The following is a 13,963-nucleotide window of genomic DNA, read 5'->3' on the forward strand; positions in this document are numbered from 1 at the left end:
CAGACAGGCTCACGCTTGTTCACACACACAAGACATAGACTCAAGGTCACACACAGACAAATCCAGCCCCCTTTGCACACTCACACTCATTCTGTCTCTAGAAAGTGACACTCTATTGACACCAAAGACACAGCAACATACCGCAAGACACATAAGTGCACACAAACACACTCTTACCTGCATTCTCCTCCTCACAGCTCTGTTTGATCTTTCTCCAGCACACGAAAGCCAGGGCCACCAGCAGCGCAACGAGACAGACAGAGAGCCCCACGGTCACCCACAGGGCCTCCGGGGGGAATGTCATGGGCTGCCCTGAGAGAAAAAGTAGGAACGGTGAGACCGTCAAGCTTGGCCCCATGTCCCGGAGGACAGCACCATTGGCTCCAAGTGTGAACAGGGGCTCCCACCCTCACTGGGCCCTAACACTATGAATAAAGCTCACTGAAGTTCCCATAGTCCCTTCGCCATATACTCCCCAAACCCTGATACACCCTGGCTGATGTGGACACGCCTCAACCAGGAAGGATTGAAAAGTCTGTGGTTGAATGATGCTCAAGAACCTTCTATGGCTCCCTAGTGACTTCAGAATAATGCTTCAAGCTTGAAGGGTGATTCAAGGACCTCTATAAGCTGGCTGCTGCTTACCCTCCCCTAACCTTTCTTTCTAATTCTACTGTAGGAGCCTCAGCTCCAGCCAAACTGGTGTCCTAACCATTCTCCCCAGAAGCAACTGGCTCCTTCCAACCTCTGCACTATTGCTATCAGTTTCCCAAACTCTCTACCTAGCTCAATATTCACCTCCTCCAGAGACCCTCTTTTGACTGCTCCAGTCCCACCTGGTGACGTTTTCCATTCTACGGATCAGGAGGCAGCAAACTGCGGCCCATGGGCCAAAGCTGGCTTGTGGCCTGTTTTTGTACAGTCCACAAACTAGTGATGGTTTTTACATTTGTAAAGGAATACCAAAACAGATGGGGAAGGCGGAGGAGGAACAGAAGGAGAAGCAGCAGCAACAGAGATGGTGTGTGGCCCACGACGCCTAAAAACATTTACTCCCTGGCCATTTACAGAAAATGTCTGCTGAGCCCTACATACAGATGAGGTCACTGAGGGGGCTGGAGCGAGGACTTGGAGTTTCCCCAGGGAGTCAGGTAGGTCTGCAGGGGCCTTGCCGGGGGATATTTATGTGAAACACTGAAGGCCCCTCCTCTTAGAGCTCACATTAAGAGTGATGAAGTTGAGAACCCAAAGCTGGGCAGGGCCAGGAGCTGTTCTGAGCACAGCCTGTGTGGCTCCATCTTACACACCATCCTCCAGGCCGGCCCCTGCACCCAGCTGGGTCCTGGGCAGAGGTCTTGAGAGGAAAAGTCTGACAAAAGACAGTGCTGCTTTCCTTTGCTCTCTGGAGACGATGTGTGCCCAGGGCCTCAGCAGCTTCTGCAGGAGGCCCTGTCAGTGCAGTGCACAGTGCCATGGACCCTTTGGCAGCAGAGACCCCAGCATAGATGCACCTCATGCAAGGATCTGTAGATGTCACCTTCAATAGGCACCGCTGGCAAAACTGCTGCGCTGGCCATTGGAAGCAGAGGGATCCATCGCCCCAGTGATGAAGAGAGGTATGCAGAAAAGGAGGGCAGCAGCTGATGCAGTGGCCAAGAGGGCCCGTCCACAGAGCACACAGTAAAAAAAAACAACCACTGCCACCCTGGAAATCCCATCATGGGGCTCTGACGGCAGAGGAGGGAGCAGAGCCACAGAAATGCTCAAGCAGAGGGTCTCTTTCCATGTTCCCCCTTAGCTGGTGTTGTCCCTGGAACACAAATTAGATTTGCCCTGTTCACCCAAGAAAGGACAGAGCTAGGGTTCAGGCCATATCTTCAGGGCTTGCTCCATAAATCCCCCCCTGAGAGGCCCTGCACAGCACACTCAACTTCACTAACTTCGTCAGGTATGGGACAGACCAGCTGGAGGACTGAAAGCCTGAATCCCAGAATGTTTTACATGACACAAAGCTGCCTGAAGCAAAATACAGGCCAAGGGCTCCAAAGTAGGCCAGAATTGCTCTAAGAAAAACAGGAGGCTGGCTGGTGGGGAGGAGAGGAAATTAGGCTGAGAGGCCAAAGTTGGATTCTGATCATGGCTCATCTCCTCACTGCAGAGCACTGGAGCCTAGGCCTACGGATCCACGGAGGAGTTTAGACAGGCAGCGAACCCTCCAGAGTTACATGCAAACTGCTGCATTGATCATTTATCCAATTTTCAAAGACGGGTCTGACCCCAAAGACTCAGAACCACTGTGCCAGTCTGTGACCTTGGGAAAGCTCCCCCTTCTCTGTGGACCTCAGTTTCTTCATCTGTGAAACGTGCTTGGCAACAATGGTCTCAATGAAATCACTTTTTTATTTTTATTTATTTTTTAAGACAGTGTCTTGCTCTGTCACCCAGGTTGGAGTGCAGTGATACTATCTCAGCTCACTGCAACCTCCGCCTCCCAGGTTTAAGCACTTCTCTTGGCCCAGCCTCCCAAGTAGCTGGGACTACAGGTGCGTGCCACCACACCAGCTAATTTTTGTGTTTTTAGTAGAAATGGGGTTTCACCATGCTGACCAGGTTGGTCTCAAACTCCTGACCTCAAGGGATCCACCTGCCTTGGCCTCTGAAAGTGCTGGGATTACAGGTGTGAGCCACCACACCCGGCCCTAAATTCTTTTAAAATCACTTTAAATGTTAGCTACTCAAGTTTAAAATAGAGAATTTTCTCTTAGGTGAGATAAACATTCTCTTTGCAATCAAATTTATACTCATAAGTCCTTTCTGCACAGCATCGCAAATATCCAGCTCAGCCCAGGGTGCAAACGACCACAAAGACCCCTTATCCTTCAAGGCCTTCTCAGCTCCCACTTGCCCCTGGAGGTGTCCTCACTATCACCCTCCCTCCTCTGAAAGCTTCATATCCTCTGCCAAGATCACTCTATCTTCTATTTCTTCTTTTCTCCTGTGAACAGCATTTTTACCACTAGACCATATGCTGTTCTCTAAAAGGTCAAGGACATGTCTCAGAACATTCAAGAGCTCAGGGCAGCTACTCTCTCCTGGATAGCACAGGCCCATGGGGTCTCCAGGAAGGGAGTATTTTCCATCTTGGGGAAGGGGTGGGCAGAGGGAGCACATCCTTGCTGGAAGGAAACACCTAAGAGAGAAGGAGGAGTGAGCCTGAACTCCAAGCAGGAGATGTGACGGGCCCTGGCTCCGAGCTTGTCAGAAGTGGGGACCACATAGGGCTCAAGGGGAAAAGGACAGGAGTAAGTCAGTGAGTCCCGAGGTACGTGCAGACCTGGAAACTGGGGTCAAGATCAGAACTTGGATGGGCTGGGGGTCAGGTGGAAGTCGTCAGAAGACAAGAGGAGAACCAGACAGACAAAACCTGCTGTCCTGACCTCACTGTGTACCAGTAGGAGGTCTCTGGGAAAGCTCGGTTGGCCCAGAGAGAGATACTGAAGAGCCAGACTGAGCACATCAGCCCAGGAAGTGACTAACTAGAGGCCTCTCAGGGCCAAACACAGATGGAGACTGCGGCTCTTGACCTCAACACTCTTCATACCCTCAGGCACAAGAGGTGCCGACCAGGCTAGGACCTGGAAATCACTAAAGGGGCAGCCTCTATCTGGTGTTTGACCACATGGGGGCAGCAGAGACAGCCCCTGCCCATCCAACTGCTGCCTGGGTGGAGCTCACGTCTGCAGGAACAAGAGCTGACGTTTGACTCAGGTGTTGAGGACTAACTGGGGAGGTCCAGCTGTCACTCAGGGCTTCAGAATCAGATGGCACCCACTGACCCAGAATACCTTCCTACCACTCAGAGGAGTTGTTGTTGGAAAGCACACCCACACAAGTCCCCTGGGCCATGCCTTGTGGCTGCCCCAGCATTCCTGCCCATGCCTCCAAATTCCAGGCAGGTACTTTGTCCTCTGCATAAGAAGCATAAGTGCCACGAAAAGCACTCTTAGGAAGGCAAACATTATAAATGGTTCTTATCAGCTCGAGTCCCTTAAGGACTTGTGGGTGAGTCCCTTAAGGACTTAAGAGTGTGAGCACCTGAAGTCTATGAAAGGGATTTTGAAAAAGTCTTCTGGACACCCAAACCTATGGAAATTCCACCTTAGGGTCCACTGAAGAGGCAGTTACTCGCTCTGTCCTTCCCCAGTTGTTCATCTGCCCCTACCTGTGATGGTGACAGAACCATGCGCGTCCTGCTGCAGCACCGGGTTGCGCACCAGGCAGCTGTAGGTGCCATTCGCACCCAGCACCACCCGCAGGACACTGTGCACATCAACAGGCCTGCTCATTGGCCATCTGCCGACGTGGTCGTTGCCGTCAGGGCGCACCCTGCCATCCTGCCGAACACCTCGGGCTCCAGGGTAGCCTCGGCTAGCTGGAGCACGTGGATGCGCACGTCATCCCCGGGTCGCGGGCTCCTTGTTAGCTCGTAGGTCATGCTGGGCTTGAGTAGGAGCTGGAGGTGCATGTCTCGGGTGGCAGAGGGACAGGGGTCAAGGCAGGGCAATGGCAGACGGACGAAAAGGATGCATGGGGCTGAGTTACAGGGAATCAGCACTGGGCTCGGGGTTCTGGGCAGCAGTGGGTGCAGCAGGGGGTGAGCTGGCAGGGGGAATGGAGGATGAACCGAAGGGAGGCGTCCCACCTCCCGGTGCTCACCAGCCACCTGCAGGCTGACAGCAGCGCGCAAATCCCGGTGCTTCACGAAGCGGTGAGCTGCCCTCATCTTGGCCACCACGCACCGCGGGCTGCCCAGCCTCCGCGAGGGATGCGTTGCCCTGTGCCAGCAGGTCAGGAAGGTGCCGTGCGGTTGGCATAGGCGCTGCCCTGGTCCCGGCCCTCGGTGAAACTGTGCACCAGCTGTTTGGTATCTGTCAGCTGCCAGATGAGGTTAAGCTGTGCCAGGCTAAAGCCAGGCTCAGGGGAGAAGGAGCAGCGCAGGGTGGCATCGGTGCCCACCAGTGCCACCACCGGGTCCTCAGGGACCTGGACCTCCAGGGCTCCTGGGGGCAGGGGAAGTGGGGACATAAAAGGGGACTGAGGATGGGTGGGAACTCTCTGGGCCTCCCTAGTCCCCCTCCTTGTCCCGCTAAACCCAGGCTCTATCCACCCCTCCTTTTAGGCCTGAGACCCAAAGTAATTTATTGTCTCAGGGCCTCATTCAGTCGAGAATATAGTGAGCACCTGCAGGTATCAAGCATAAGAGTCAGAAATGCAACAGAGAGCAACACTAAGGTCACACACCCACAGAAATTACATTTTAATGGGAGAGAGGGACAAACGGGCACACAGATTCTCATCAGCATGTGACTAAGGTATGTGAAGAAAAGAAGCCAGCAGGTTAGCAAGTGAAGCAACAGCTTTTCAAAAATCTGGCAGGTACTTTACACCTGCCTGCGCCATGTGCATTTCCCCATGAGCATAATTTTATAAACTGGGGAGTCCAAAACAGTATCCACCAAAAATGTCAATAGTGGTTTTCTCTGGAGGAGAGAGAATCACAAGTGCTTTTTTTTTTCCTTTTCCTAAAGAAACACAATTTGTTTTTATACAAGAGAGAACACCCGTACCTTTAAATACGGTGGTGAGGCACGTGATCTTTAAAGCGATTAAGCTGAAATTTATAAGGAACGAAAAAGAGCTGACACACAGAGAACCCCCGTAGGGGAAACAGCAGGTGGAAGGCCCTGAGGCAAGACTGGCCTTGCTGTGTGAAAATATCAGGGAGTGTCCCGTGTGGCAGATGCATCTGATGGGAGGGCATGTCCCACCCTGACCAAAGATGACTTGGAGAAACCAGTGAGGAATCTAAGTTTTTCTATGAGTAATGGGAATCACTGGGGAGTGTTTTAATCATGCATAATCTGAGTAGCAATGCTTAAAACTCACTCTAGCTCCTCTGTGGAGACTGGACTGTGGCAGGGCAGAGGGGAAGCCAGTTAGGGGCTATTTCAGCCATCCCTGTAAGAGGTGAGGGTGGTGTGGCTTCAAAGGGTGGCAGTAGAGAGGAAGAGAGGGAAGCAGATTCAAAGTTAATTTAGGAGGGAGAATCAACAGGACTTGCTGACGAGTTAGAAGGGGAAAAGGCCCGGTGCAGGAGGCTGAGGCAGGTGGATCATCTGAGGTCAGGAGTTCAAGACCAGCCTGGCAGATATGGTGAAACCCCGTCTCTACTAAAAAATACAAAAAATTAGCCAAGTGTGGCAGTGCACACCTGTAATCCCAGCTACTCGGGAGGCTGAGGCAGGAGAATTGCTTGAACCTGGGAGGTGGAGGTTGCAGTGAGCTGAGATCACGCCACTACTGCACTCCATCCTCGGCAACAGAGCAAGACCCCATCTCAAAAAAAAAAAAAAGGACAAAGGAGGAGGGGAGGAAGAAGGAGAGGAAGAGGGGAAGAGGGGAGTATGGAGAGAAGGAGGAAAGCTGGAACAGGCATCCCAGCTGTCCAGAGTCAACTTCACTTCCAGAGACAGGGCCAGGTCATGTCCAGAGCCAGAGCCTCCAGCAAAAAGCCCCTGGGCAGGGTCCTTGATCCCATCCCTGCCCTCTATCCTGTGGAGTTACCCCGCAGCCTCCCCACCCAGTCACCTCTGTCTTCATACTAGCTCTTCTTCTAGAGCCCTGGAGAGTTAGGCAGGGGTCCTGATAGCCTTTCTTTTGGGGAAGCGAGCCCCCCCACCCTGGCACTACCATTCTTGGGTAATGGTTAGATTGTGTGCTTCGAGCACTAGCAAAACAGGCACACTCAAAATGTGTGAAGATCGGCCTTGAAACAACGCCAATTGAACACAGCACTCGTTAAAGGTTTCCTGCATTTAGAAAAATAACATTGACTTTATGGTTATTATTTTTATTGTGGATCATACTCAGTATCATAATCTTCGCAGTACCTAGAGATCTCTAAAGTTTTCGGGTTTTTTCTGAGACGGAGTCTTGCTCTGTCGCCCAGGCTGGAGTGCAGTGGCGCCATCTTGGCTCACTGCAAGCTCCGCCTCCTGGGTTCACGCCATTCTCCTGCCTCAGCCTCCTGAGTAGCTGGGACTACAGGCACCCGCCACCGCGCCCGGCTAATTTTTTTGTATTTTTAGTACAGACGGGGTTTCACCGTGGTCTCGATCTCCTGACCTCGTGATCCGCCCACCTCCGCCTCCCAAAGTGCTGGGATTACAGGCGTGAGCCACCGCGCCCGGCTGAGATCTCTAAAGTTCTTAAGCCAGCCTTGGATCTCTTGCTGAAACCCCTGGTGCCCCAGGCCAGTTCTCATGCCCTGTCAGTCGGACCAGAGTGTCCCTTGGAGGGGGCATTTGGGGGAATGAAACCTGGTAAGTCACCCAGACAAAACCCTTTCTTGCTCTAGAGAAATCAGAGCAGCCATGGGTAGAGACAGGCACCACTTCTTTACGGCCACAAGATGGCGCCAGACACTCAGCTTCGTCTTCCCCACAGAGGACGCCGTCTCAGAGCAGAGATGCTGATGAGAATTTGAAATGCGGTCAGGATATTATTAAAATAGCTATTATTATTGAGTGCACTGTGTGGGGAGAGTAACATCGTTTATTCTACACAGTTATTGGGCACCTACTATGCAGCAGCCGCCCTGGCCCTGGGATGGACCCTGCTCTTTGAACAGGGAGGAAGCAAGAAAATGCCAGGTGGGGGCGAATCTAGGCAGAATAATGCAGGGAGGCCAGGAATCGGGAGGGAGGAGCGGCAGTGTGCTATTTTATACAAGGGAGCCAGGAGAGCCTTGAGAGGAGGTGACACTAAGCAAAGACCTCAACAAAATATGGGATCCAGTCATGCAGACGTTTAGGGGCAGAAAGTTCCAGGCAGAGGAAAAAGCGAGTGGAAAGGTCCTGGGAGGGGGCACACACAGTGTATTCAAGAAACAACACGATCACATTTAGCACTCATGTTCCCATTTTACAGACAAGGAAATAGAGGCTAAGAACAGTAAAGTGAGTTGCCTACTGGATCCCACAGGTGGAAGTAAGGTATGGCCCTGCTAGCCAGAGCTGGCTTGGCAGGACCCCTGACAGGCGTGGGCACCCCCTCCCCAACTGCCACAATCACTGTCCCTCCCCTCCAGTCCCCATGCTGCTACCCTCACCTGTGAGGCAGAACCACAGTGCTCCCAGGGCTGCACCCACGTGCACACCCATGCCAGGGCTGCCCTGCCGATGCAGCATCTTCCTGTGAGGCAGCTGACAGCTGGGCTCCCCGTGGTGGAAGGCTGCCCCTGCCTGGGAGGAAGAGGATGCAAGGCCTTTGTCTCCAAAGGTTCTCCCCAGACCGTCTCTCGCCTCATCTCTCCTGGACCAGAGTGGGGAAGGCTGCAACTGCCCACTGGGAGGTCTTCGTTCCTGTACCCCACAGGGCCCCCTGCTGAGATGCTTGGCAGGGAGTCCCTGGGGAGGCCTGACAGGGAAGATGGGGCAGGGGGCAGCTGGGATCCACCCTTTCAGCTAAGATGTATCCAGATATAAGGAAGAAGAGGCAATGCAGCAGGTGAAGGCAAGGTTGGCTTGCTCTGGGGCTAGGATGTGTGCAGATTAATTTGGCAGTAGCTGGTAGGGCAGAGCAGGAGCTCCTGTCGGGGCCAGACTTAGAGATGGGCTGACAGGTGTGAACTGTATCCTAAAGGCAGCTGGGAGCCACTGAAGCTTCCTGAATAAGGGAAATACATGGTCAGAGCTGAGCTTCATGAAAATTAATCTGATAGCACCTCCACCCCACATCTGATGGGAGGGTGTGTTTCAGCCAGATCAAGCAGGGCTTTGAGAGACTAGTGAGGAGTTTAGTTTTTTCTATGAGTAATGGGAATCACTGGGGAGCGTTTTAATCACGCATAATCTAGGTAACAATGCTTAAAACTCACTCTAGCTCCTCGGCACAGACTGGATTGTATCAGGGCAAGGGACAGGCCAGTTAAGAGGCTATTTCAGGCTGAGTGTGTTGGCTGATGCCTGTAATCCCAGCACTTTGGGAGGCTGAGGCAGGCGGATCACTTGAAGTCAGGAGTTTGTGACCAGTCTGAACAACATGGTGAAACCCCATCTCTACTAAAAATACAAATAATTAGCTGGGTATGGTGGTGGGCACCTGTAATCCCAGCTGTTTGGGAGGATGAGGCAGGAGAATCGCTTGAACCCAGGAGGCAGAGGTTGCAGTGAGCCGAGATTGCGCCACTGCACTCCAGACTGGGTGACAGAGCGAGAGTCAATCTCAAAAAATAAAAATAAAAAAAAGAGGCTATTATAGCCATCCCTGTAGGAAGGGATAGTAGTTGAATAAATGAGGGGGCAGACAGAAGAGACAAAGCATGTCTGGGTAAAAGTGACAGCATTTGAGGACTTGGGTAGAGAGAAAGAGCAGTCAGGCTGGCCGTGGTTTCGAGTCTCAGTGACAGGGTGGAGCATTCGCTGAGGCAGAGAAAATGGAAGGGTTCAGTATAGCTTGTGTGAAGTCAGCAGTATTTGCAAAGAAGCTTCTAGGACAGAGTTTTAGGAGGCGACTAGGTGTATGAGTGTGGGAATGCAGAGAGAGAACATTTGATAGCTTAATATATCTGTACTGAGTGACCAAGACAGATCAGAAGTGGAAGAGGCGAGGAATGGGGATGACCCCAAGGCTGGAGTCAGGACTGAGTAAAAGGCAGGTCTGTGGCTGCAGGTCAGGCCTGAGCTGGGGATGGGAAGAGCGGACATCCCTAAGTCCAGCCCTGCTCCCAATCCCAGCCACCCTCCAGGCTGCACACACCTCTTTCCTGAGTCTGACAGCTGCTGTCTAAACATTCGTGCCGTGTCCTGATCAAGCCACATCTATGCCAACCAACATTGACCATCAAGAATAGAAATGATTTCACGTCCTCCTGACACCCTGGGAGATAGGCTGTACCACTTGGTCCTATTTTTGCAGGACTTTAAAAAATCAAAGCCCATGGCCGGGTGTGGTGGCTCATGCCTGTAATCCCAGCGCTTTGGGAGGCTGAGGTAGGCGGATCACGAGGTCAGGAGTTTGAGACCAGCCTGACCAACACTGTGAAACCTCATGTCTACTAAAAATATAAAAATTAGCTGGGCGTGGTGGCGTAGGCCTGTAATCCCAGCTACTCAGGAGGCTGAGGCAAAAGAACTGCTTGAACCCAGGAGGCAGAGGTTGTACTGAGCGGAGATCGCACCACTGCACTCTAGCCTGGCAATAGAGCAAGACTCCGTCTCAAAAAAAAAAAAAAAAAAAAAAATTAAAGCCCAGATAAGTGACTTTGTTAATGTCAAATAATTTGCCAGTCAGCACAGCTGAAAAGAGTCCAATTCTGCTACACCTTTCTGCCCTTCCGCAGAGCAAACCTCATTAACAGCTGCTAGCCTCAATTCCATCCCAGGCGCCCAGCCTCAATCCTTCCAGTCCCAGCCAGGCACACCTGCCCCCCACCACCCTCCACTCCTACACACACACACCCCCAGCAGCTGGGCTGAGGGAGTCCCTCAGCCAAACCATGTGCATCCTGGCCAGCCCCCCTTCTCTCCCAGCTGTCTACAGTGGGGAAGCCCTGAGCAGCCACTTCCTTTCCAGACGCTTCCGGCCTCAAAGCCTTGCCGCCTGCTGAGTCAGCAGTCTTCCCGGGCTCCATTCATAAAGCACCTTTGGCAGGCACCACATCCTGCCCTACAAGGGCCACCCTGAGGCCCACAGGAAGATCCAGCAGGCAGCTGCCTGCACAACCTGCCCACCCCCTGCGGGAAACACCAGGGCTAAGGATGAATGGACGCCCAGATTCCACATCTCCCTTCCTCTCTTTACCCCCAGACAGAACCAAGGCCTGTGGGTTCTTCCTGGGCCACCTCCCTCACTCTCCACACTGCTTCTCAAGCTTCCATCTCCCACCCTGACCCAGCACCCTCCTCACTGGCCCTGCTTGCTCCTCTTTCCCTGCCAGCCCCATTCTCTAAGGTGCCTTCTCTTAGGACCTAAGACAGGAATCTGCTTATGTCCCTCCCCTCTCAAGAACCTCCCATGGCTCCCCATTCACTATAGAAGTCAGACCCCATTCCTCTGCCTGGCACTCAAGACCCTTCATATAACTGTCTCCTTCATATATCAGGCTAATTCCTGCCACTCTGGGCAGGTGCAGGGAACAGAGGGCACCTCCCCTGATCAGACCTACCCAGGCTCTCCCAGGGCCGAGCTGCCCTTCCCTCCAGAGGGAAGATGAGGAACTTCCAGGGCTGGGCCTGGGACTTGCTCCCTTTCATTCCTTTCCTAGACTCTGGATCCTGGAAACCTGCCCTGGAGAGAAGGAGTTTGACAGCCCAGAAGCAAAGAGACCAGAGGAGTCCACAGCACCCAGAGACCCCTACCCTGACAGCTGGGCCTGAAGGAGCTGAAGACAGGAGACAAAGACAGAGCTCAGAAAGGAAGTGCTCCTGGATAATGGGAGAGTGGCCTGGGAACACAGAGCTGGGCATCCCAGAACCCAGAGCCACGTGCAGCCACGCAGGCCTCATGCTGCCTGTGTACCCCATCCCCACAACAATGTCTGCCACAAAGGGGAATCTCATCCCCAGCCAGGACCTGCCCTGGAGTCAGCATGTGCCACCCCTCCACGTGAGTCACCCGCTAGCACCCACTCCTGCTCCTCCTCCTTCCTGCTCTATACCAAAACCACAGAGCACCTTGGGCTTTCACAGAGCAGCAGGAGTGAGCGCTCAGGCTGTCCTCAGCCTAAGGTACAGCAAGGGCATCCAACCCTGCAGAAGCAGGGCCATAGGGAGGCTCCCAAGAGATGACCCAAGATGTGCCCTCAGAAAGCTACAACAACAAATCCAGACTGCACCTGGGCTCGGGGCCAAAATGCCCTGGGCCTGGGGATGCCCAAGAGGGTCTCCTTGCCCCCACCATAATCACCCACATCACTCCACTTCCTCCTAACCTCCTACTTCCTCCCAGTCCCCGCAGGGGCTCCTTGGGCAACGCTTCCCACAAAGACGACAAAAAGGGTCAGAGAGACACAGAGTTCTGAAAATGTCAGACAAGTCCCTGGATCCAGCTATGCCTGAAGCAAGCTGCAGACCTAGACTGCCCAGATATTTGAGCCTACCATTTTTTTCCTTAAACCAGTTTGAGCTAAGTTTCTATTGTCTGCAACTGAAGGAGTCCTTGAATCTACATGCGTTCATATCTTTAGTAATTCATTTCTCTACTTGCGGAGTTCCTGGTAGGGAAGTACTAGTGGCAGAGATGACTAAGCTACGCGTCTGTCCTCAAGGAGCAGGGAAGAGGGACATGTGGGTAGATCACTGCAGTTCGGTATAGTACACTATTTATGATATAGTCAGGGTGACTTGGAGGCACCTCAAAGGCATAACCCCAAAGGTGATCCCTGAAAAGTCATGAGCAGCTCCCCAGGTAGCCACACTGGGAAAGGTAGCCTTTTCCTGAACTCCAGAGACCCATCCTCCTGACACTGCCTGTCTGCCTCTCAGCCAGATCTCCTTGGAATTCTAGAAAATGAGCCCAGAGTTTGGGGTTCTGGTCCCAGCTCTGACACTTTGTTATGCAATCTTAACTAGGCGACTTCTCTTCTCTGAGCTCAGTGTTCCTACCTATAAAAGAAAAGCTTTGTGGATTCTGGTGGAACTTTATCAGTATTTGACGCTTTCAGGGACTATATCCTTAAGGTTTAGCCAATTCACAGCCACGCAGTTCACACTTAAAATGCACAAAGTGACTGTGGCAGAAATTGCTAGTTGTTGTCCACTTACACCCATTTTCTCCCTTTTATTTTTAAGAGACAGGGTCCCGCTCTGTCACCCAGGCTAGAGCAGTACCATCATAGTTCAGTGGTGCAATCAGAACCCACTGCACCCTTGAACTCCCGGGCTCAAGTGATCCTCCTGCCTCAGCCTCCCAAGCAGCAGGGACTACAGGTGCTGCCACCACACCCAGCTCTCCCCGTCTTCCATAGCATTTTTAGTTAGGCACAGGGCCACTCAGCTAACGACTGCAGATCCCAGCCTTACTTGCAGCTGAGTGTGGCCATGTAATATGTACACTGGTGTGTGCAACTTCTGGATCATGCCCTTAAAGAGAGAAGCACACCCTCCCCTCCCTTTCCCCTCCCCCTTCCCACTGGCTGGAACACAGATTGGTGTGTGTGGCGATCGGACTGCCAAAGGCAACACCCTGAGGACGGCAGAGCAGCAGGCAGAAGAACCCTGAGGGACTGTAGTATCAGCCCTGGATATACCCATATGGTCACATGGATGAGAAATAAACATCTCTTCCAGCATAAGTCACTGCTATTTTGAGTCTTTCTTATAGCATCTGAACTAACGAAGGAGCCATCCCACCCTTACTTTCTCCTTCTCTTCCCCCTCTCCCTACCCCATGAGCATTGCCACTGCTCAGAGCCACAAAAGGAAACCACATCTAAAATAGGTATCTCAAAACACGAACAGGAGACTATCTCATCAGAGTCACTGAGTGATGCATGAGCCCAGCTTTGGACAAATGTCAAGGGTAGAAGTGACCAGGCTTGGGGACTATCTGTATTGAGGGAGGGGCTGGAGGTGTGAAGGGGGCACTGAAGGCTTGAGCAATGGGCAAACATGGACACCCATAACAAGATGGGGAGACCTGGAAATGAAGCATGTGGAGGGGGAAGATCAGCTCCTACTGAGCTCGAGCTATGGATCATCCACACCAAAATGTCCTACGGACTCCCAGACACACCCAGCTGCAGCTCAGAACAGAGGGACAGGGCAGTCATTCATGCAATGGTGGTGACAGAGCCAAAGGTGGGGTCACTGAGGAGATGCCATGAGAACAAGTTCTAGGGAAACTGCAGAAATTAATGGTCAAGTATCAGAACAGGGCACCTTTCTCTGCCCCCCCCCCCCCC

At 52.6% G+C, this 13,963-nt stretch overlaps 1 protein-coding gene across 1 annotated transcript in view; it reads right to left on the bottom strand.

The window, feature by feature from the left end:
* CD276 (CD276 molecule) overlaps positions 1 to 13,963 on the bottom strand; it is a 28,541-nt gene that overhangs the window by 5,778 nt on the left and 8,800 nt on the right. Inside the window, 7 exon segments of the mRNA XM_017865122.1 lie at positions 178 to 312; positions 4,223 to 4,442; positions 4,445 to 4,501; positions 4,703 to 4,778; positions 4,810 to 4,857; positions 4,859 to 5,060; positions 8,171 to 8,303. Of these exon segments, the coding sequence (XP_017720611.1) occupies positions 178 to 312; positions 4,223 to 4,442; positions 4,445 to 4,501; positions 4,703 to 4,778; positions 4,810 to 4,857; positions 4,859 to 5,060; positions 8,171 to 8,249 (817 nt within the window). The 5' untranslated portion in view covers positions 8,250 to 8,303.

The sequence above is a fragment of the Rhinopithecus bieti genome, unplaced genomic scaffold, assembly GCF_001698545.2.
Source record: "Rhinopithecus bieti isolate Rb0 unplaced genomic scaffold, ASM169854v2 scaffold_79793, whole genome shotgun sequence".
Classification (NCBI taxonomy): domain Eukaryota; kingdom Metazoa; phylum Chordata; class Mammalia; order Primates; family Cercopithecidae; genus Rhinopithecus; species Rhinopithecus bieti.